Genomic DNA, 24583 nt, shown 5'->3' on the forward strand with positions numbered 1-24583 from the left:
ACTCTCACAGTTCTCCTCAAATGATCAATAGCTATCATAATCTTCTGCCATAAAAATATTTCAAAAGAGTTTCAAAATGCCAGACTGGGGTTTAAATACACACACACACACACACACACACACACACACACACACACACACACTCTGCGTAGTTATATATGAGCAGATTAAAAGGATATGTTTAATTTATAAGTGCTACTTTGATTAGAAATGATAGATGTGGAAAGACTGCTAAAGGATAATGTTCATACTCAATTTGCAATAATTACACATTTCTTTCATCAAGACACATATCTAATATAATCTCCCAAATCCCAAAGTACACATAAAAATAAAGTCCAGTAAATGACACCAGATAGAATAGGATAAAAATTCTACTCCTACGAAGATTCAGAATACACCAGGGTCTAAATCTAAATGCACAGAAGCAGACCTAGATAGTTTTGAGTATTTTGGTTAGCGCATTATTGGCCTCCAATTTTTATTTTATATATTTCAAACAGAAGAACATTAGAGTACAATAAACAACCATCAAGAATTAACATTTTTCCCATTTGTTTTACTTCACATATGTACATATATATTTAAATATGAATATATATGGGGGGATAAACTTGTTCACAATCAATTGCAAATATGATACTTCACCTTAAATATTTCAGCATGTATCTCTTACAAAAAGGTCATTCTCCCCATAAACACATGGTATTATTCTGCCAATAATTCTCTAGTTCCATCTGAAACCAACTCTAGAGTCAAGTTTCTGCAGGAACAGTCAAGGTTCATATATTACATTTGTTTATATCTCTTTAAATCTAGAACGTTCTGTCATCCCAACACTTTCCCCAGCGTATTGACTTTGTGGTGAGTCTCATAGTCTGGTAGGACGTCCCACATAGTGGCTTAGTATATCTGATTGTTCTCTCTTGGTGTCATTTAGCCCATTCTTCTATATCCTGTGCTTTTTATAAACCAAAAGTTAGGTTGAGATTCAGGATTAGATAAATATTTAACTATACCTCATCAATGAAATGATTATTTATTCCCATTTGCCTTTTTCCCAGTGTAGGTGTACATAGTGCCTTTCACCATCAAGAATGTCCTGGTTTGGGGTGCGTGGGTGCCTCAGTTGGTTGGCTGATCATTGGCTCAGGTCATGATCTTACGGTTTGTAAGTTCGAGCCCTGTGTCGAAGATCTGCTTGACATAAAGCAGGAAATTGGGGATAAGGTTGTTGGATGGCTGGATCAGCCTCTTGATGTCGTTCAGGTTGCAGCCCAATTTTTTAAGAACAACTGTACTTGTACAAATTGAGGCATTACGAGAACAGAAATTTGGCTCTAGAAACAATGCAAAACCTACCTGTCCTTTTGATCAATACTAAAACCTCCCTTATTTATCTCAAAAGGCTTGCAGATAATGTAGAAGATCTGGAATTTAGGGAGGACATACTGCCCTTGGAGAAACTTATACATTCTTCTCTTTGCTTTTGAGTTGTAAATGTTCTGCCTGTTTCCTCCAGGAACTCAGAGCCCTTTCTTAAAATGTGAACTTCAGGGAGATAATTCTTTTTTTTTTTAATGTTTATTTATTAATTTTGATGAGGGGGGAGGGCAGAGAGAGGAAGAAAGAGAATCCCAAGCAGGCTCTGTGCTGTCAGTTCAGAGCCCAATGTGGGGCTCCATCCCATGAGCCATGAAATCATGACCCGAGCTGAAATCAAGAGTTGTATGCTTAACCGGCTGGGCCACCCAGGCATCCTGAACTTTAGGTAGGTAATTCTGACCAGAAAGGGAAAAAAGGTGATAATTTGGAAATTAGGTGAATGAAAATCTTAAAAGTCTCCTCCACAAACATTAGTAAAATTTTAGCCATCTGAGAGGTAACCTTAACTTATTCTGTCTGCCAGAAACACAATTTGGACTCCATTGTTCTTTATAAACTAGAGTGTTTTGCATTATCATATCTGTCTTATGGCTAATGTTTTAAAATGAGAGTTATAAGATTTCTGCATCTATCTTTATGTTTGTGTATGTCTATGTGTTTATGTTACAGATGTGTGATATTTTTCTATCTCTGGATGGTATTGCCCAAATTCATTTGTAAAGAGCTCTTTTAATTAGCTTAAAAACAAACAAGCATTTATATTAATCAAGTATACTCTCAGAAATATATAAACTAACACAAATATTTTTCAAGGTCATGTGATCTAGGTTAGTCTTTGGTATATAATTGCTAGTTTAAGTTTGTTGGTTTAATTCAAACACATCTTTAGAATTATCAGCATTAAATATAATATTTTATGCTACCTAGGTTTACTATAAGTCAAATAAACATGTTACCTCTGTTACAGAATCTGTCAACAAGAAAAATAACTTAAAATGATTGTTAGCTGTTTAATGTCTCATGAAATTTTCACAAGTAATCGAAGCATAATTGTTAGGAATAAGTAAATCAGATCTAAGTAAGATAGAAGTTTATAAATGAACTTCACAATAATAAGTATGCTTTGTGGTATGTCTACTTAAAAATAGTTTCCAAAATCTTGGAGTGCCTGAGTGGCTCAGTCAGTTGAATGACTCTTGATTTCGGCTCAGGTCATGATCCCAGCATTGCTGGATTGAGTCCCGAGTCAGTCTCTGCACTAAGCGTGGAGCCTGCTTAAGATTATTTCTTTCGCGGGGCGCCTGGGTGGCTCAGTCGGTTAAGCGTCCGACTTCGGCTCAGGTCATGATCTCACGGTCCGTGAGTTCGAGCCCTGCGTCGGGCTCTGTGCTGACAGCTCCGAGCCTGGAGCCTGCTTCGGATTCTGTGTCTCCCTCTCTTTTGGACCCTCCCCCGTTCATGCTCTGTCTCTCTCTGTCTCAAAAATAAATAAAACATTAAAAAAAAAATAAAAAAAAAAAAGATTATTTCTGTCTCTCCCTCTGTTCCTCTCCTCCTGCTCATGTGTTTTCTCTCTGTCTTTCTAAAAAAAAAAAAAAAAAAAGGTTCCAAAATCTTTTTGGTAACTTAAAACCATAAAGATATAGTGAAATAAGTTAAGTGATGAATATGCATCATTCCCAAATAAGATAAAGTACTGAAAAAATAATTACCGAACATAGGTTTATCCACTTTTGCCTTCCTTTTAAAGATGCTTGGGTCTTTTAGTAAACATGTTTTGTGCCACACTGAGAATCTGCCTATGAGGAAGCATATACTTCTAGAAATTGTGAAAAAGATTTATTAAATTTGCAGTTCCACAGAATGCTAGTGTGACAGACAATCCAGAACTTCTTACTTCTTAGTTTTCAGTAGGAATGATGGATTTTAAGTTTTAAGAAATCTAATTAATGCATGTAATTAAAACCACTTAGAAATAATAAGGGTAAAAGGAAACAACTATACATGGAAAGTAGGTAGGGAAAGTGGAATGACCAGTTGTTCCAGAATGAGAAAGAGAAAACCATAGGCCAAAACCTGAATGGATATAAAAGGAGTTTTATCAGGTTTGTGGAAGAGAAATCTTGGAAGAGAAATTTTATACGCGGTTAAGCTGACTAAAATGGGAATGGATGTGTTCACGATTTTAAAGAGTGAGTTTCAGTATCAGAAGTACACTGGTACAAAATTGGAATTTGGCCTTTCTCTCTATTAAAAGGACAAATTTTTCTTAGAATATTGATCTTCTCTTCATAAGAAGTGTATGCAATTTATTGTTTTTTGTTTTAAACTTTTGGGTAATCAATCTGGAAAGCAAAGAGTTTGAGTTTTACCAAAATAATTTACTGTGTATTTACTTGTTTTTATCAGATCTTTGATAACTTAAGAAAACACAGCCTTCTCAATACTAAAAGACTAAATTTTGTTCGCAACTACATAATTTTCTGTATTTGCCTTTAAAATCTTCTATTGTTGCTTTAGTTAAATTGATAATTAAGTATTATTTTATAACGATCTGAGATTCTATTTAGTCAGATGTTCAAACCTTTTGACAATTTCCCTAAATCAAATTGTGAATGCAGTCTTTTTGACCTCATAGTAACTTTGAGATTTTCCAGAAGGTCGTTAGAAAATCTCAAAGAGGGTGCCTGGGTGGCTCAGTCAGTTAAGCATCTGACTTTTGATTTTGGCTTCGGTCATGATCTCCTAGCCCCATGTCAGGCTCTGCACTGGAGGTGCAGAGTGGGATTCCCTCTCTCTCCTCTGTCTCTTTTTCTGCCCCCACTCTGCTAGCACATATGCACTGTCTGTCTCTTAAAATGAATAAACTTTTTAAAAAAGGAAAAGAAAGTCTCAAAGCATTAGCCTTTCACCTTGTAAAAGAGAAATTTTAAGCTAATTAGGTTTATCTGGTATGTCAAATTATGTGGGAAGCTTGTCAAATAAGTGATGACAAACCTTCTTAGGTTATATGCGTATGAATGTCTATTACTAATATATATATTCTAGAAATTGTTCAAAGTTGCTAGAAATCTGTCAGTATTCTCATTGTTCAACTGTTATCTAAAATTATTGTATGTCACAGAAATAACATTTCCTCATTGAATGAACTTTCATCAGATCTATAACCATGGCTATTTTTTTAAAAGTCTTTTTGTCATTTATGGACAATTACTATTTTACTCTGATGCTTCTGCAAAGGTACTTCATCTTCAGACAGATTCATGGAAAGGGTTCTAGAATATAGGTTTCTGATAACTTTATGATCATAAAACTGAACTGAGTAAGAATATCCAGAACTAGTGGAAAAACTGGAGTCAAGCAGAACAAGAGTTAATTACATGGGATTAAATGAATTGATGAGAATGATTATAATTTTTTTTTACAACTGTTCCTTGAAACTTTGCTGATTCCTTAAGGTTTTCTTTTTCTTCCAGATTTAAGGAAAGACTTTTATCTTTTTCTTAAGCTCTGTATGACTTAGAGTAATTTTGTAAAGTATGCCTTTGTAAACAGAATTGAAACATTTACTTTTACTCTTTATCTGATCCCTCCAGAATTCAGAAACCTATTGAGTATTCTTATTTTCATGGCAGTATAATTATTTGCATAAGTTCAGTAGAAAATGTTCTCCTTATAACAGGACACAGTTGCAAACACTGGTTGTATTACCAAATCTTTGACTGGAATGTCATATTTGAGAATATGTATACCATCACATATAACCAGACAGTTTGAAGGAACAAAGATGACTTATGCAGCCAATAAAAGCCCCTTGGAAAAACTAGCCTGATAACTTGCTTAAGGGTTTTCTGTAGACTTACCAGCTGGGTGAAGGAGGTTGCTCCCTGGCAGCCCCTTGGGAGCCCTTAGGACAGCCTTAAAAGACAAGAATTCATGCAAATCTGTAAGTGTTCCAGGTGAAGTCTGATGGTGAGTTCTTGGCTTGGTTTCTTAGTCTGGAGAGGCTTTTAACAGTCGAATCTAAGCTTCATTAGGAAAAGGTCCCTCAAAGCAGATTTAAAAAGAACCTATATGGTTGATTACTATGCTTGCTGCATTTATGTAAATAATTAGTCCAAATGTAATGAGACTAGACTTATTTTGCAAACAAATTAGTCTTAGTGTGTTGATCTTTGATAGAGATGAGGGTGACTGTAGAGGAAAAAAATTGTTTCATTGGAAATTGTACACAAACTTGCAGACATCAGATTCTAGTCTTGTTCATTGTCTTTGAGGTTTTGTTATATACCTATAAACTGAAGTGGATCCTGAATTCTACTGGCTACAACTCTCCGGTCTAAAGTTTCCAATTATCTCCCATCCTTCTGATTTGGAATCAGTAATAACAAAGACTGCCTTGACCTCTCCTTGGAAGAGACCATATCAGATCTTCTGCACTACCCACATACAAGTCAAACCTCAGGAACTTGAATCTTGGGTCCACATCTCCCTATTAAAAAGGTCTCCTCCAGGGGCACCTTGGTGGCTCAGTAGGTTAAGTGTCCACCTTGTGTTTTCAGCTTCAGGTGGTCATCTCACAGTTTGTGGGATCGAGCCCCATGTTGGGTTCTGTGCTGAGAACCTGGAACCTGCTTGGGATTCTCTTTCTTCTCTCTCTCTGTCTCTTCCCCTGCCCGTTTGTGTGCACATATGAACGCATGCACACACAGTCTCTCTCTCTCTCTCAAAATAAATAAACAAACTTTTTTTTTAAAGGGGGGAGTCCTCCAGATTCTTGGAACTGCATACCAGCTAGAGATCTAAACTTAAAGTTGACGAGGGAGTTTACTTCCCAGAAGCAGACAGCATCTTGAGTGGACAGCTCTCCCATGTTCACAGATCAAGACCTTTATCTCCAGCATTAAAACTTTACTCTTTTTGCTTTTTTACTGCTTGCTTTTTCTCTCTATTAATGCACGGGAGGACAATGCTTCTTAATTCTGGTGACTATCACTGACTTTACCAATCAGGCCACAGCTGCACAACAAAAGTCCCTTAACTTTCCTGCTAAGGTGGTTTTAGATAATAGAATTGCTTTAGATTGCTTATTGGCTGAGCAAAGAGGAGTCTGTGCCATAGCAATTAACTCCTGCTGTTAATTGCTGAATCAATACTTTTGGTATTATACCAAATACAAGAAATTAATAAATATGCTGCTTGGCCAAAATAGGTTGATGCCCTTTTAGGTACATTTTGTCATTTATTTGATACCAGCTGGTTTAGTTCATGAATGCCCTGGCTAATGAGTAGACTTAAGTCTCTTGGTGTTATCCTCCTGATAGTTAGCACTTCAGTCTCCCTTGTGTGCTGTGTTCTCCAAGAGGTCTTAAGGGCATGTTTGCAGCCATCAGCAGTACATCAGATGGTCTCACTGCACTTGGAGAAACAGAAACAAGATGAACAATGAGAGGAACACAAAAACAATCCTTCCCCGGATCTGATGTCTTTCCCTTTGAGTTTCACAATGAGACCAGAGCCACTCAGTTTTGGTGGTAACTGAGAGCATGTATACCAGAAGTTTGGTCAATCTCTCGTGTATAAGAGTGTGACCAAGGGGCGCCTGGGTGGCGCAGTCGGTTAAGCGTCCGACTTCATCCAGGTCACGATCTCGCGGTCCGTGAGTTCGAGCCCCGCGTCGGGCTCTGGGCTGATGGCTCAGAGCCTGGAGCCTGTTTCCGATTCTGTGTCTCCCTCTCTCTCTGCCCCTCCCCCATTCATGCTCTGTCTCTCTCTGTCCCAAAAATGAATAAACGTTGGAAAAAAAAAAAAAAAAAGAGAGTGTGACCAAAATGGAGGAACTGCTAAATTAATTACACAGGGAGGCCATCAAACCGCTGTGGCTCTAGTGCTGTGGCAGCCTGCCTGAGCCGTGTAACCCACAATCTAAGCCTGTAAATGCCTAATGGTTATGAAATCAAAGCACTAAGGACAACCAGTCGCTAAAAGCCAATCAATAATTTTCCAACTTCTGCCTTTTCTCTATTTGGTGCTCCTGTTGGTGGAGCACTCCTACTAACCACTTCTAATTTGGTGCTACTTGATTCAAATCTCTTTTTTTCTGAGATAATATAAGATAATGATATTCATTCTATATGCTGGAATAAATGAATGAGGCTAATGTAGTCAGAGATGACTACCTAGAAGCCTGAGGCCCTACCTGGTTGTCCTGAGGGCTGAGGGACCCATGTATCAGCCTCCTACAGGAGGCTACGGGTGCATTCATGGTACATCAGGGCCAGCTCTGCACCCTAGGAAACCTAGAGGAATGTATATTCTGATGTTATGACGAGCACATCTTTCTTTTTTAACAATGGTGTTTCTCTTTGTGTGTGTGTGTGTGTTTCTTGTTCCTTGCATTGATTACACAGGACCTGATCATTGTGAAACCCCTCCTTAGTGGAAATATAAATGTCTTTCTCAACTACTTTCTGATCCTACGTATTCTTTTTAATTTTTTTTTAAGGTTTATTTATTTTTGAGACAGAGAGAGACAGAGCATGAATGGGGGAGGATCAGAGAGAGGGAGACACAGAATCTGGAACAGGCCCCAGGCTCTGAGCTGTCAACACAGAGCCCGACGCGCGGCTGGAACTCACGGACCGCGAGATCATGACCTGAGCTGAAGTCTGCTGCTTAACCGACTGAGCCACCCAGGCGCCCCTGATCCTACGTATTCCACATGAAGTATGCTCAACTCCTGTTCCAAAAGTTTGATTTATCTGATTTTTCTTGCCTGGGAGTCATACATTCAACAGTTACTAACTGAGTTCTCTTATGTGCCAGTTATTTTGGTAAACACCAGGGATAGAGAAGTAAAGACTGTTTCTGACTCTAAGATATTTACAGTTCAGTGCAGGGAGACACAGGAATGGTAAGAGAAGGTAAGAAGCGCTTAATGGTGGTCAGTCCAAAGTTCCATGGCCTTAGACTTGGGGCAAGTGGGAAGAGTTCCCAGAAGGAGTGACATTTGACGTGTAGCTTGAAGGAGAAGTAGAAGTATGGCATTTCAAACAGGAAATAGAGCACTGAATAAGAGACAGAAACCCGTGGTTCTAAGAAGTAGGTGAGCTTGTCAGTGTGCCTGGACCACCAATTACAGGCAGCACCTGGAAGAGTGACAGAGGACGAGGGTGCAAGTGAAGGGACAGGTTTTGAGTTTTGCCTGCTGCAAAATTAGGTTAAGACTTTTTATGTAGGAGACTGACATCTGTAGATAGTTTTTTTTTTAAAACATGGCTGTGGCATCAATATGGAGAATGGATGGGTGGGGAAGTCATTAGGAGATTGTTGCCATCTTGAAAACAGAAGTGATGAGGGCTTGACCTAGGGTCATGGTGGTGGGAGTGGATGAAGGAAGGCAGTGGCGATAGAATCCATAGGGATGGCTGCAGGAATACAAGACAAATCAGTTTGGACAACTGAGTAAGTGATGAAATCATCAACAAAGAGGAGGAGAAAGTCTCAACCCCCCACCATTTCAGCTCTTCAAATCCAAGCCATCCTTTTAGACTCCGTTCATTCCTCCTTCCGCTCATTGTCTCCTTAGGGACCACCCTCTCCCCAGAATATCTATTCTAGGAGACAGCAGTGGACAGTTTGCCGCCAGCAGGAGGCTGTTATTTCATATATGTTAGGTCTGTTTCCTAAACTAGAGTGCAGGACTCTCATTCACAAGCCCCACATCTCATACTGCCCTGATATTCCTCTCAGTGACTGTTGCACAGTGACAGGCATTTACTGCATGTTATCTGCCATAGGCAATGGGGCCTAGTGCTGTGCTTGCAAGTGAAATCTTAAATATAAAATAAAAATGAAGTGTAGCTGCTCTGGTTAATGCCGGAGTAGAAGGCCTGGAACCTAGGATCTGTAGTTTCCTCCCGTCTAGGGCTCCATGAGACAGAGTTTGAAAACTTTTGGCTTAGTGGACTGGCTGTTGGTTGTGGAGTCAGAACTAGGTTCTGATCCCTGCTCTGTCTCTTACCTAGCTGCAGTGGAGTAGACACATGGGGAAACGGTTCTGGGCCTCTCTTTCCCCTCTGTAAAACAGGGATAATTATACTTCCAATGGCTTATGGGGAGGACAAAATAAGGCAATGTGTGTAAAAATCTCTGGCACCTATTAAATACTCGCTAGGTCATTGTAGTTGGTAAGAATATTAAGACACTTGCTAGCTGATGGTGTAACTAACCCTTGTTGAATTGGTACTTTGTTCAGTCTATATAAATTTAACCATTGCTCAGGTTAGGAAAAGCCAGGGTTTGGTTGAAGTTATTAGGGAGTTTGGGATCAAAGGGGACCCAATCTTGTCTTATGCTGTGCTCTCTCTACTCCATAAACCCACAGTCGCCTGCCTTTGCATGAGGATCTGTCAATATTTAATGTGTGGGTGTCAGTTGCTGTAAACTGAGCATACCCCAGCACCAACTTGAATTAATTATATGCAAGAGGAGAGAAAATAAAATGCCTTCTTCTCAGAGCCCCAAGTTTCATTGGCTACGCTGAAGCCAGGAAACCACAGGGTGAAATTTCTACTGATGGAGGACTCCGAGAAGAAGCTGAACCAGAAGAGTGACGGCAAACCACGGAAAGTACGATTTAAAATCTCCTCCTCCTACAGTGGCAGAGTGTTGAAGCAGGTCTTTGAGGATGGGCAGGAATTAGAGTCGCCAAAGGAGGAATACCCTCACAGTTTTCTCCAAGAGTCCCTTGAACCAATGGATGGCGTTTACGGGTCTGGGGAGGCCCCCAAGCCCCGACCATACTCCCCTAAGCTGACTGCTCAGAGGATCAGCGTTTTTAGAGAGGGCAATGCCTACACTTTGGCGGGCGGCCAGTCTTTCTTCAATGATTACAAGGCGAATGACCATAAGGTTGGTATTGTGCATGATGTGTAAACTTTAAGGACTAAAATGTGTATAGAGAAATGCCTGATTCAAATTTGTACATAGCTCATGCTCCAGTACCAACCAGAGCTGTAGGTGCACCAAATGGGAAGCCACTGTTGGAATAATATTTCTGGAACAAAAATAACATGCTTGCTGACTACTTATTGGAAAGTGCAGTAAGCGTACATAGTATTCCCTTCCATCCAGGGTAGTAAATTGTAATTGGGTCACTCGCTGGGTTATCTCGGTAAGTAAATTTAATAGAGATGCAGTGGTTTTCAGGTTGCCAGACTGCCGTTTTAGAAAATTATGTGACAACTGGCTGTTTTGTTTCCAGAAAGAGCCGAGTGTTTGAAGGTGCTCATTTTACTCCAGCCAATTATTCAGCTTGTGGTTTATCCCTGTCTTGTTTTATTTCCTCTCTCCCTCCTGCTGCCTGCTTTTAAAAAATGTTTGTTTGTTTGTTTGTTTGTTTTGCCTTTCCCTTGTGTGTTAGCATGAACACTGAGTGGTTGGAGTCCCGGGAAGAAATGGTGAAAAGCAAGTCAAGCAGAGGAAATGTTACATGGGGAAGAAGTTCGAGCTAGTAGTTCAGTTGAAACCTGTATTTTGTCTGTTAATTCAATTATCTTTGCCAGTACCATGGATAATCAAAAGCACATACACGATTTTCTTTTAAGCTAGAAGAGCTTGGGAAATATTCACTGATTTCCAAAAATGAAGAGATGTGTGGATGTTTGCCGATGGGATTGTGAATGCCTTTTTTTTCTTTAAGATTAAATACAGTTATCTAATGTGCCAGGTCATTAATGAATAGTACACCAGGATATGCTCTCATCTTTAATGTGTGAAATTCAGATAATTACTCTCTAATCATTTTTATTGTTAGTTTCAAAGGGAACAGATAATTCATCTCTGGCAGACAAATGCATTGGCCTTTCTGGCCTTGGTGAAAGTGAAGTTATGGGCAGTCCACATTTATCAAAGATAATACCAGGTTTCTTTTTGATAACGAAGGGAGCTGGAGTGAACAACCCCTCATGTTAGTGCAGTAACTTAGACATTATGAAGCAATAACACATACTTTTTTTAAAAAATATTTAAATTCAAGTTAGTTAATGTACAATGTAGTGTTGGTTTCAGGAGCAGAACGAAGTGATTCATCACTTATACATAGCACCCAGTGCTCATCCCAACAAGTGCCCTCCTTAATGCCCATCATCCATTTAGCCCATCCCCCCCACTCACCTCCCCTTCAACAACCCTCAGTTTTTTTTCTGTATTTAGGAATCTCTTGTGGTTTGCCCCTCTCTGCTTTTCTCTTATTTTTCCTTCCCTTCCCCTATGCTCATCTGTTGTGTTTCTTAAATTCCACATATAAGTGAAATCATCTGATATTTGTCTTTCTTTGACTGACTTTGCTTAGCATAATACATTCTAGTTCCATCCACATTGTTGCAAATGGCAAGAATTCATTCTTCATGATCTCTGAGTAATATACTTTTCCATTGGGTCTTCAGCACAACTTTGAGGAGAAAGGCAAAATATGCGCATTTCCATTTTGCAGATGAGTAAAATTGAGTGCCAAGTTGTTAAGGGATCTACCAGTATTAGAGGGTCATTAGGTACCCAGTCAGAATAAGAACCCAGCTCTTCTGATGCCTCATGCTTTTGACCCTCTGGAATGCTCCTTTTTAGAGAATAAGGTCATGAATCATAATGATGACGTTAATAGTAATAGTTGCCATTTACTGAGTGCTTATCATATCGTAGCTTCTTGGCTATATCTTGTACTTACAGTATCTCTTTTAAACTGAATCTTATTTGTAGGTTTAGACTACAAAGTTGTAGTTTATACAAACCTTGTATAAGCCTATGGTGGAGAATATTGGACCGCTTCACAGATCATGTGTCAAACCTGGCATGTATGTAAATGTATGATTTGGTAAGGACTTATAAAGCCAGATAACTGAGTTTTCATAGGAGTGCTGCACCATTGGTTTAAACACAGTACGCTGGAGACCATGTTCAGAGTTTGATTCCTGTTCACCTGGTTTCCTGCATGATCCAGTTATCCTTGTTTTCTTTGTTGCCTGATCCAGTGCTACCTGCTAATCTTAGCCAGCCTCTGGGTTAGAGGGGGATCAGGACAGATTCCTGCAGCTCCACCCACTGAAACAGGTTGTCAGTGTGGTATTCATGAAAAATAAGGAAACGAGAGCTGGAAAGCCATGATTTTTCAACAGTGAACCCAGTTGTAAAATAACCCTAGTAAATATTGGCTGTGAAGCAACACTGGGCAGCAGTTAACTACAACAATTAAAAGTAAAGGCTCTGAATTTGAACAGATATTTGTACACCAATGTTCACAGCTGCTGTATTCACAATTGCTCACAAGTGGAAACAACCCAAATGTCCACCAGTAGATGAATAGACAAATAAAATGTGATATATACACACAGGCAAATATTATTCAGCCTTAAAAAGGAGGGCCGTTTTGACACATGCTACAACATGGATGAAACTTCAAGATCTTGTGCTAAGGGAAAGAAACTAGTCATAAAAAGATAATTATATGATTCCACCTATATGAGGTGCCTAGGGCAATCAGATTTATAGAGACAGAAAGTAGAGCAGTGGTTGCCAGAGGCTGGGGGAGGGGCGAGGTGAGTGTTTAATGGGCACAGAGTTTCAGTTTGGGAAGATGAAAAAGCTCTGGAGATTGTTGGTGGTAATGGTTACACAACAGTGTGAATGTACCAATGCCACTGACCTGTCTGTCCACTTAGAAATGGTTCAAGTGGTAAATCTTATGTAATATATTTTACCACAGTAAAAATAATAATTAAGAAACAGGGGCTCTGATGTCTGTTAGACCTGGGCTTTTTGTCCACTCTGCCTACTTACTGTGGGAGCTTAAGCAAACCACTTAGTCTTGCCAAGCTTTAATGTTATCGTCTATGAGATGAGAGTAATAAAAATACCTATTTATGGGGCACCTGGGTGGCTCAGTCAGCTAAGCATCCAACTCTTGGTTATGGCTCAGGTCATAATCTCATGGTTTGTGAGTTCAAGCTCCGCATTGGGCTCTGTGCTAACAGTGCAGAACCTGCTTGGGATTCTCTCTGTCTCTGTCTCTGTCTCTGTCTCTCTCTCTCTCTGCCCATCCCTCGCTTGCATGCGCATACTCTCTCTGAAAATAAATAAATAAACTTTAAAAAAAGTATCTACTTATGAAGATTGTTGTGGTGATTAAAAAAAGTTTGTATGTAAGAAATACTTAGCATTATGCCTGAAACATTGGAGGAGCTTAGCTAATGTTCCCTACCATTGTGATAATGACCAGGTTCCTATCAAAGAAATACTGAGTCTTTGTAAAAAGTTTTATGGGATAGAGAAAGAGAAAGTGGTTATAAACAACTAAATATTTTAAAGAATTGAAACCAACTGAAGTTTTATAAGGTTCCTTTAAAAAAAATGGGAGGGAAAGGGAGGGAAATGGCATTTACTAAACATATACTCTGTATATATTATGTAATTTCATCTTCACAGTAATTCATTGAGAAAGATTCTTACAAATTGGAGAAACAGTGCACAGGAGTTTAGTAACTTGCAAATCTTGCACAGAAAAATTCGCCTCAGGCCTGCCTGCCTCCAAAGCCCATTGCATTTCTAGGACCCAGGAAGGTGTCCCCGCATTTAAACGCAGAGCCACAGAAAGGTTTCGTGGTGTCTGAAGAGCAGTCTGCAGGCACATTGCCACTGTCAAGGGCATTTATGAAGCTCAGTCCCATAAGTTGCCGTTCTGGGCACTATGGAAGGAAACAAAAAAATTCCTGGCTTCCTCATGGCCCTCTGTAATGGAAGAGTGGGTGTTTCTCACGGGCAATTGGGCGTAACCAGATAACGTGAACTTTAGTTACACCCGGAGCGTTTCCTTAGACACAAGGAAGAACTTGGCTGTCAGGGTGACTGAAACTTAAACACACCTTAAAGGTGATTTGGGACCCTGCTTCTTTGGAGTACATTATAAATAAATTTACAATCTTTGGTGTCTCACATATTGACCAGGTTAGAGGCAGGAGGTTGGACCCTACGACCACAGACTTTTTTTTTCAACATACTATAAAGGGTTTCACCCCAAGAAAACCAGTTCTGTGTGAAAAAAAGTTCCCTAGTAATTGAACCTCTTTGGCTATTAGTGGAAGTGGAAATGGAACCTTCCAGAAGTGCCACCATCTTTATCTTCTGATGTTCAGAAACTGATAGTCCAGAGTGTGAAACAGGAGCCCAGTAAGAATCAAACAATAGGAAATGGAAGCTGCCACACGATCCCTTGAAGAGAAGGAGAGAAAACAGGCCCAAGTAGGAAGCTTGTGGCTTCATAAATAATGATTGAAAACTCTGCGGGTGTTTCAAGGAAGGGGGCCTGAGTACCGAAGTCCTGTTTAAGCCAGGTTGTGACTGAATGCGTTAGGGTTGTAAAGAGGAGACTGCTTAATTGTGGCATCTAAGTAGATTTGGTTTCTCCCGTTGTATAAGGGCGGGGCAGAGGATTTCACCTTGGGGTATTTAGCTGTGTAGCATGATTGTGTGTGGACTGCCAATGAACAGTTTTTCATACTAGCAATGTTAGGGGCGCCTGGGTGGCTCAGAGTGGTTGGTTGAGCGTCTGACTTCGGCTCAGGTCATGATCTCACAGTCCGTGGGTTCGAGCCCCGCGTCGGGCTCTGTGTTGACAGCTCGGAGCCTGGAGCTTGCTTCAGGTTCTGTGTCTCCCTCTCTCTCTGCTCCTCCCCGCTCATGCTCTGTCTATCTCTCTCTCAAAAATAAACGTTAAAAAAAAATACTAGCAATGTTAACAATGCCCACCAGTATATAGTATTTTTAGCTTTTGGAAACCCTGTCTTATATACTCTTCATTGCACCCCTACCCCTAGAAATTGATATAATTAGCCTTAGGGATGGGAGTCCGAATCTTTAACCACAGGGACATTGCCCAATCAGCACAGAAGCCAGCAGAATATTGGGGCAGGGTCCTGAAACGTGGACTTCTGAGCAACAACTACTACATTACTGGGTTTAGGGGATGTGAGAGGTTCCCTGAAGAGAGCTGTGGGTAACAGGAGGGCACTCAGGAGTCTCAGGACAGCACCTGCTTACCACCCAGTATCAAAGTATTCTTCTGTTTTGATAATAACTTTGTCTGTGGTGAAGCCCATCAGTGAACCCCATCAGTTAGATGTCACCCCATTTGTGGAGGAGCAAACTGCTGTTCTGAGAGGTCACGTGATTCTCTTAAATCTCACAGTTGGTGAACAGCGGAATTGAGATCTGGTGTTGTTTCCCTCCAAGCTATCCTAGCTCTGGGAGGCAATATGTGTTCTTAGTTAATAATCCCTAAACATTTACTTCCCACACTTCCTTACTGCGTTGTTGTAGTATTGTCTCAATTATTCCTCAGCAAATTTTCAAGTAATACATGATAAATCTATACAAAAGAACGTGAGCTATTGATAATGATGCCACAGGGTCCCTGGGTGGCTCAGTTGGTTAGGCATCTGACTCTTGATCTCAGCTCAGGTCTTGATCTCAGGGTTATGAGTTCAAGCCCCGCATTGAGCTCTGCGCTGGGCCTGAAGCCTACTTAAAAAAAAAAAAAAATGCTATAGAAGTATATTTTTTGACATTAAAAGACTTTTGTATTGTACAATTAATAAAAACATTACATATATGTAAGATGATTGCACATATATAAGATCATTATATATTATGTATTTACATAAGATCATTATATACATAACAATCTTACAGGTTTTTTGGAGAGAAGATGCTTGTGAATAGTGCAGGGTAGGTGTTGAGACTATGGACTTTAGAGTTAAACACACTGGGGTTCGAATCCCAGCCACAGACCCTCACTAACTGTAACCTTGGGAGCCTCTTTACCTCACTGTGATTCAGTCTCTTCATCGGTAAGATCTAGAAATCATAGCATCTGCCTCAAGGGATGCTTGAGGGGAAAGTGAGGTAATGTTTGTAAATGCTTATCGTGGTGCCCGACACAAAATAAATGCTATCCACTATAATCAAATAATGATAATCAGTAAATTTTATCTGTTATTATTTATGCATAACAATTTTGGAGAGCTGTTTATTTTTTTAAGCCCTCTTCTGTATTTATTAAACTCTTTCTGTGTGCATCCCTGCATCAGCTACTGCTGTATGTAGTGGGAATAGAAGTTCTGGCTCCCACCCTGCAGTCCCGGTTATACAGTTAGTTCAGCTTTGCTTGGTTACCATCAACAGGGGGAAGGAATCTGGGTTTTAAGGATTTTAGAGAGAGCGAACAAACCAGGGAGTGAATTGTAGCTTTGGGGTCTGTTGGAATCATAAATGCTAGATGGTTACAAGGTCCTTCTCTCCTGTTGCCTGGGATGTTGAACGGTTTCTGCAGCCCTGTATATGGTGATTGGTGTTAAATCTCCATGCTCATTCTCCATTTCTCTAGTCCCCACCTATTATAGATTTTGGAAAGATAATCATCTACACGAACAACCTGAAAATCATCCGAACCCCAATGGACAAGAGAGACTTCATGCGGAAAATGCTCCAGAAGGAAGAGGAGGCCGAGGAGGAGTCTCTGATGAGCAAAGAAGAAATCTGTGGAGACAGCGGCCTGAATGATGGGCATTTGCCAGACACGGAAAGCACATTCCCCCATAACCAGTACCCACAGGTGTGTCAGAATGGTTCGCTGTCCTACTTGGAGCTGGCCCTACAGCAATGGTCTCCACATGGTTTTGATCTTTGCAATACTTCAGAAAAAACTTGAATGTAAATACTTAAGATGTCTAACTGTTAAAGATGTTCAAGAATTTTAACTTTATTATTATATTTTAATGGTAAGTGATTAGCAAAATAGTTATGTATATATTTCAAGTACACACAGTTTTTTTTTTTTTTTCTGATGACTTCTTTTGAGATCCAATTAGGTATTAATTGTTTTCACTCTGCAATGTGGCAAAGAACAGCTTGTTCCAGAGATGGAAAAAATCAGCTCTGTTCTTTTTCTTAATGGGTTTGCTTGTGTTTATCTTACTGGTTTATCCTCAATCCAGTTTCCTTGAAGAGATCTTATGAAGACATGTGTCCAGTTTTGTAGAGATTAGTTGAGTTGAAATTAAGCCATATTGTCTCTAAGTCTTCTAGACCAGGGACAAGAGAACTTCAGTATGTTGCAAAATGCTCAAAGCGAATGAGTGAGCTGGGACACCATTGTCACTTTGCACGCAGTGAGGTCACTTTACATCATGTTTACTCTAGAGTCTCCTGGGTACCATGTTTGGTCACTGCCTGACCTATTTAAGGTGCCAGTGTCAACTAGTTTATTAAAAATTAGTATAACGGTTTATTTTGAAGATATTATTGACGCTTAATTTCTTGCCTTTTTAAGATAAAAAGTAAATATAAATAGTTAGAATTTTTTTTCTTCCCACACTCCTCAGAGGTGTGCCCTCTTCACCTAGGGAACTGTTGCTTAGACATGCTCAGATGAGGGGGTAGAGTGATGATATTCATTAGTTCACAGTGTGGGGTTGGGAGTGGTTAAAGCAAGTTTGATGGTTTTAAGCTAAGAGAGTAAAAGCTTGGATAGCAGCAGAAATGAATTTTCTCTCTCTTCAGATTCCATCTCTTGGGAGCTGAAGCTTTCTGTGGGACTTATTCTCACCTCCCATGAGTTGGTGTGACGCAGTGAGCCAGCGGCTTCCTCGTACTTGAGTGATATCCCCACCCTGGCAAGGTTTAGAGGATGGGAATGAGAAAGTCATGACCACACTCTAACAAAAGACTCTTATTAAAGTTCTGCTCACAACGACTCATGTCTCTTTCCCACATGATCTCACACTAGATAAGATATATTTGAAATGCAAATATGATCATGTCACCCCTTCATCCCTCTCTTCCCCTACCCCAAACTTTAAGTGACATCTCATCCCTTGGAATGAAACCAAACCTTCTGACTTGTTGTAGAAAACGTTGTATAGCCTGGACCCTCCCGGCCTGTTTATTCTCCTCTTACACATCTCTCCTCATTCTCTCTGTCCCAGACACACTGCCCATCTAGCTACCATTCATATGTTCTTTGCCCTTTCCTAGCAGAGGCAACTTCCCTCTGCTTAGAATGTTCTCCAGATTCCCCACCCCCTTCCCCTTAGCATCTGACAGTGGAGACATCACTTCCTCAGAGGATAGACCCCTCAGAGTACCTCGCACCCCTCCTCAGTTGCAGTCTTCAATTTCTCTGTGTAGTTATTTGGTTAATGTTTGCTGTCACACACTAGAGTTTTGTCTGCACAAGGGCTGGGGCCATGTTTATGTGGCTTTGGTATAGTAGTTCCAGTGGCACAACAATAAGAATGAAAATACAGGTTGGCACAGAGTAGGCGCACAGTGCATATTAGTTAAATATTTGTGGAGAGAATATTGGAATTTGGGACCAGAGTGCCAGCTGGTAAGGAAGTATCGTCCTTCTGCCTTCTCTTGCCTTTTACATAGCACTATTCAGAACCCAGCTTAGCAGCAGGCAGATTACTAAACATTGTGATCCGAAGCATTACCTCCTCACTTTAAAATTCATTAATTCTATTCTTTTTCAAGCCGTTTTGTAATTTGTAGGAGCATATATTTTCAGAAAGGAGCCAGAAATGACAAAATGCAGGTCACGCTTCTGGCCTGAAAAAAAAAAAAAAAAAAGCAACAACAGGCCTGACATGACAATTATCTGTAAATTCAATTTGGAGAGATCCATGTTTTCTGGCTGTAATACCACAAACTAGGACAGAGGCGTGCAGCAGAGAGTTGCCGTGAAAGGTTATACTTCACTTGCCTGTCTTTTAAACTCTGTGTTAAATTGCTATTTGTTTGCCAAATCCCTCATGCAATAAATGCCCAGCCAGGTTTTATTTTAAAAAAGAGGGTCAGAGAACATCAAGGTGCCCCTTCTGACCAGGAGACCCTTTGTTGTGTTATATGGAGCAGGGAAGCAGTGGGAACCTTGATGAAAGAGCAAGGCAAGGCTAACGGCCAGGCCATGCTGACCGTCTGTATTCACCGTAAAAGAAAAGGAGAGCAATAATTGAATTGAGCCACAGTGAAATATGGAAGGGGAAAAATCTGGCCGTATGTCCGGTGGATTTGAGATCATAACTCATCCGGACTTGTTTATGCCTTCTGCGCTCTTGCCTTTGAAATAGGCGACAACAATGACAACAACTGTCATTTATTGAGGGCCTGTGATAGCCAACCACCATGCCCAGTGCTTTCTATGCATCAGTCTACTTCATTCTCACAAGGACTCTGTGAGGTAGTGATTGTTAGCAGTCCCACTCTTGAGCTGGGGAAACTAAGGCACAGAGAAGTTAAGTAACTTGCCAGAGGTTATCAGAGCCAGTGGTCAAACCCTGGACCACCTGACTACCAGTCCTATCATCTTAACCACTCTGCTGAGCAGTCTCCAGATTGGTGCTCCTTAGCATCATCAGGGCTACCACAAGCCTTTGAGTCTGCAGTGTGAAAGCTGAGGCCCCTTTCCTTGGCCATGGAGCTAGTAAGAGGTGGTTTGGGTAGGTCTGTCGGCTCCAGGACCTAAACTGTGCAGTACAACTATGTTCTAAGCCATCTTACTGATTATTTTCTGAGAGGAGATTAAAAATGCTGAGAATGGAAGACAGAAGCTTATATCCCTCTTGCCTTGAATAGAGGCTCAGTAGCCCTTGATTTAATCATTAAATGATTAAATGACATGCTGAGAGCAAGTGGTTGGAAGGAGGGTGGTAACCCAGGGTAAGAATGGAAATTCCAGGGAGCCTTCTAATAGTACTTCATACAACCACGTGACATTAGATAAAATTTGATCGATGATTTGTTTTCGTTCTCCGCAAGCAGGTGCACCAGGTCATTTCATGAATCTTTTCATAGCTGAACCTGACATTGTATGCAAATTAATTTTTGGATGACATGTATAGCATTTTGGTAGGAATTTACTATACTTCCTTTGGCAGCACTGACAACATTAAAATCTCCCTGGGATCAAGTACAAAAAAAACATGTGGATTTAGCAGAAAAACGGACTGTGACCATTTCCTTAAAGAACATTTTGGCAAAAACACTTATTTTGAATACTTTAAGGGTAGAAAACAAGTGTCTCCATTATTGATGTATTAAAACATGGCCACAATCAATAAAATATTAACCAAAGGGTACATTTAGGCTTTTGTCGGTTGGATGATCACTTCCATTCCCTAAATCTAGAATGAATAAAATGTGGTATCTTCTTAGGCACTTTGTAGCACAATGGAACTATTTTCAGAACTCCTGCCACCCTTTTCAAGATTATTTTTATTCTTAAATTATAAAAGAAAGCTGTGTTAGCTGGGTTGAGCCACCCAGTGGATTCCGCCATCTTGTTAGGTCCTAGGATTTAAGAATCAGAAGGGTTCTCCAGACATCGTCGTTTTGTTTGTTCATCTGGCAAACATGTGAATGGCACATGTTGTGCCAGGCACTGCACTAGAAGTCTTGGAGGTGATGGTGACAGGGACTAGCACAGAGAGCTTCATGTCTGGTCAGCAGGAACTTTCAGTAGAAGATGAGGCCTGCCATGCTTGGGGCAGGACAGGTGGGACAGGACTCCTGGCCCAGAGGTGTGTGGAGGCAAGGCTTCCTGGATAAGTGCTGCTAAGCCAACATCTGAAAACAAATAATTGTTGTCTGGTTTGGGGAGAGCCACCCACAAGACTAGAGGCAGGGCTCCACACTAAATTCATGCCAGAGTTGGTGTGTATCTGGACTAGCATTGCGGTTGTGGGTGGTGAAAACTGGATGGATCTGAGAGATGTTTTGCAAGTGAAATAGGACTTGGTGCTGGATCCACCTGGTATTGATTTGGTACCACCCCTTATTTCTTGGGAGGTTCATGGTCTATGCACAGTCTTTTCACAGAAATGCAAAGGTTGCTAGTTTCCTTGAGGTGTCTTAGGGAGGGAACATGCAGTAGACAAGGGACATATTCTGCAGGATGGGAGTCGAGCACTAGTAAGTCAAGACTCACTAGCAGGGCTTAGAAGTGAATTAACTTTTGTGGAAAACCTATAATATGCCAGGTGACAAATTGTGGTTTTTTTCACACTCTCATTTAATATTCCAGCTACTCCGAGAGGTCAGCATTACTACTCCCATTTCACAGGGAAAGAAAAACAAAGATGTAGAGAGGTCAAGGGAACTTCCCAAGGTGCATGATTGCTCTCTCAGGCCTTATCACAGGTATCAAAGAAAATAAAGTACTGCAGGAATTCAGAGCTCAGCTTCGAAGGATTGTAACATCGATTCATTCATCCACTCAGGCTCTCGGCCAGTCACACAAAAACAGTATCTCTTGAACGCCTGCTGCTGGACAGGCACAGCGAAGGGCTGTGTATGGAGTCAGTAAGAGCATGAACTCTGGTGCTCAGTCATCTGGAATCAAAACCTGCCTCCTCTCCTCCAAGGCTGTGTGACCATTGGCAAATAACCGAACTTCTCAGCGTCTCAATTTTCACATCTGCAGCAAGGATGATAATATTTGCACCACCTCACTGGGGTGTTGTACGGATTAACGTAAAGAAAGCTCTTAGAACAGCACCTCGCACCACCTAGGCACACTGCAGCTGTTCACTATTAGTATTTGGCAATGCGGATAAGTAGGTCCTTGTCCTGACGGAGCACACAGAAATGACATGTCAGATGGTGACAAGGGCAGTGAAGAACGTAAAGCTGCAAAGTGCAAGGCATCGTAGCGGGGGATGGTGTCTCAGAGATTCCATCAGGGAGATCCTCTCTGATAAAATTGCAGTGAGAATTGTGTGCCTCTGGTCAGTTCCCTCTTTGGCATTTGTGGGAAGCATTTTCTGCTCTCATTCTGCCTCTGCCTTTCTGGCAGCCCAGTGCTATTTCAACGTGTATTTGAACAGTGGTCTCTAACTGAATGCTGCCCTGTCTCTTGCAGGAAGGGGAGCTTCCCGAGGACAACTGTTTTCACTGCCGAGGGTCGGGCAGTGCCACCTGCTCTCTGTGCCACGGCAGCAAGTTCTCCATGCTGGCCAACAGATTTAAGGAGTCCTATCGGGCCCTGCGGTGCCCTGCCTGCAATGAGAACGGCCTGCAGCCTTGCCAGATTTGCAATCAATAGCCTGTGGCTTTGTATGTCCGCTGTTATCGCATCCTTCCTGAAGTTACTGCTTATAAACCCCCTCCTTCTCTTCCCTCTCCCAGCAAGGAAGCCACAGTGGCTACCACCACTTCCACCACTGGCAAAACTCAATTACTTGATGACATTTCGTGAGGCTGGTAACATCTCCATGTGGTTCTAAGTGGCAGAGGCATTTTCGAATTAGAGTCGGCTTTGAAACGGGTTCTAAAATTATCCTTCCAGGAACGTGTGCGTGTATCTTACTTGGCTTAGCTCGGTTTTTTCCTTACACTAGTGAGCAAATAAATGCACATTACAGGCAGCAGGTTGAAGTCATTTTCTGGTTGGGAATTATTTTGCACAATTATGCCATGAGAAAGGGTTAAAAAAGTAAGAGTAAAAAAGGCAGGTTTCTGATTAACTGAATTTCTGTTGCATATAATGCATTTCAAATCATCATTGGTCAGATTTAATTTTTAATTAAGCAGAAGAGGAAAGGGATGCCCGATGCAGAATGTACCAGCAGGCCACTGAAAACAAAGCAACATGTATGTGCTTCGTGCTGAAGATGGGCAAGCTGAGGAGGCCTTTCCTTCAAAGTCCTGAGTCTCTCCTGTGTGATGTGCTTGGGTGATATTCACGCAGGCAGTGAGCAGGGCTGCTTCTTAAGACCAGATGAGATAAGACACTCCTACATATGCCTCTAAACTGCTGAGGCTAAGAGCCAAGTCAGAACTACTTAGGATAAATTTGGTGCTTAAGTATGTGTGTGTGACATGACTTCTTCCAACCCCTGAATTATCAGCAGATAAATACATGTATTTTAAGTCTAGGATATAGCCACAATCTCTTCAAAAAAGACTGGATATTTTTATAGTTATCTATTAGAAACCTCTAAAAAAAAAAAAACCAAGGATGATTTTTAAGAATTCTCATTCTACCGTCGGTGAATACACATACTAAAGGTAATTCTTTCCTCTTAAAGTTGGTTACAAAATTAGAAAGATGCTTTCGTTAATGTACTTTTGTGGCTCTAACCCCCACAGCCTTTACCACTTGAGAATAACCCTGTAAAATCTGTTATGTTTTGAGACACGTGGCTTTTCTATGATGATTTTGATTTTCATTACCTGATTTTTTTTTCAACATTTGTTTGTTATTCTCTAATATTCAGCTATTAAAATAATTCAATGAACGCTTTTCGGGAGACATAAATACTTCTAATAGAAAGATTAAAATATTTTTTGAAGCCATGATAAATTTTGCCTGTCCTCTCTTCCCCAGAATGATAGAACTATTCCTAAGGGACTTTCTTTGCCTCTGCACTAAACTGTTTCCTGAGTTAGTTTATGGTTTCTCACAGCTTTTGACTCTTCTATTTTTCCAGACTACTAGAGGAAGGAATGATAACAAGAGGCCTTTAAGTGCGTTCTTCTCTTTTTTGACAGGAACATTTGACAACGGCTGTTTTGAGCCCTGCATGCCTGATGTACATTGTTGCCCAGATGGGCACCATCGCTTCGGTAGGGCACAGCGCTTACGCTTTCAGTGGAGGAGGCAGATCTATCAACAGATAATCACAGCGTAGCATGACAAGTTCTGGGGTAGGGGAATTGCTAGGAGGATTTGAAGCACATGGAAGGTACATCTGAGGTAGCCTGAGTGGGGTTAGAGAGGCTTCCCAGGGGAGGAGGTATAGCGATGGTGGTTTCTTTTCCTTCCTTCATGCTTTTTAGAGCCTTTAATCCTTTTCAGCCCATCATAAATGCATCCACTAATGATTACGTTTGTTTATTCAGTGAACAAGAATTTATCGTGCACTGAGAATATATCATTAAACAAAACAGACAAAATCCTAGCCCCCATGGAGCTTACATTTTGGTGGGGAGGTATTGAGACCTAAAAACATATATATTTGACATAAAATATCTATATTTAAAGACAACTAAATAGTATGCAACAATAAAAAAATACAATTACGTATGCACATATATAATGTATAAGGTGTTAGAAAAGGATAAATGCTTTGATGAAAAATAAAAC

At 40.7% G+C, this 24583-nt stretch overlaps 1 protein-coding gene across 1 annotated transcript; it reads left to right on the top strand.

The window, feature by feature from the left end:
* Positions 1 to 9883: 9883 nt before the first annotated feature.
* Positions 9884 to 24322, top strand: GRXCR2 (glutaredoxin and cysteine rich domain containing 2). The gene is made up of 3 exons (XM_025925014.2): positions 9884 to 10299; positions 16823 to 17050; positions 22358 to 24322. Exons 1-3 carry the CDS (start codon positions 9964 to 9966, stop codon positions 22538 to 22540), a joined length of 747 nt encoding a protein of 248 aa, XP_025780799.2. The 5' UTR covers positions 9884 to 9963; the 3' UTR covers positions 22541 to 24322.
* Positions 24323 to 24583: the final 261 nt, after the last annotated feature.

Source organism: Puma concolor, chromosome A1, assembly GCF_028749965.1.
Source record: "Puma concolor isolate L17-30 chromosome A1, mPumCon1.1.hap2, whole genome shotgun sequence".
Taxonomy (NCBI): Eukaryota; Metazoa; Chordata; class Mammalia; order Carnivora; family Felidae; genus Puma; species Puma concolor.

Coding starts and splice junctions, on each gene's coding strand:
- GRXCR2 (XM_025925014.2), top strand. CDS start 9,964: ATGGAGGACTCCGAGAAGAAGCTGAACCAGAAGAGTGACGGCAAACCA. Junction 10,300..16,822: donor ACAAGGCGAATGACCATAAG/GTTGGTATTGTG, acceptor CCATTTCTCTAG/TCCCCACCTATTATAGATTT. Junction 17,051..22,357: donor CCCATAACCAGTACCCACAG/GTGTGTCAGAAT, acceptor TGTCTCTTGCAG/GAAGGGGAGCTTCCCGAGGA.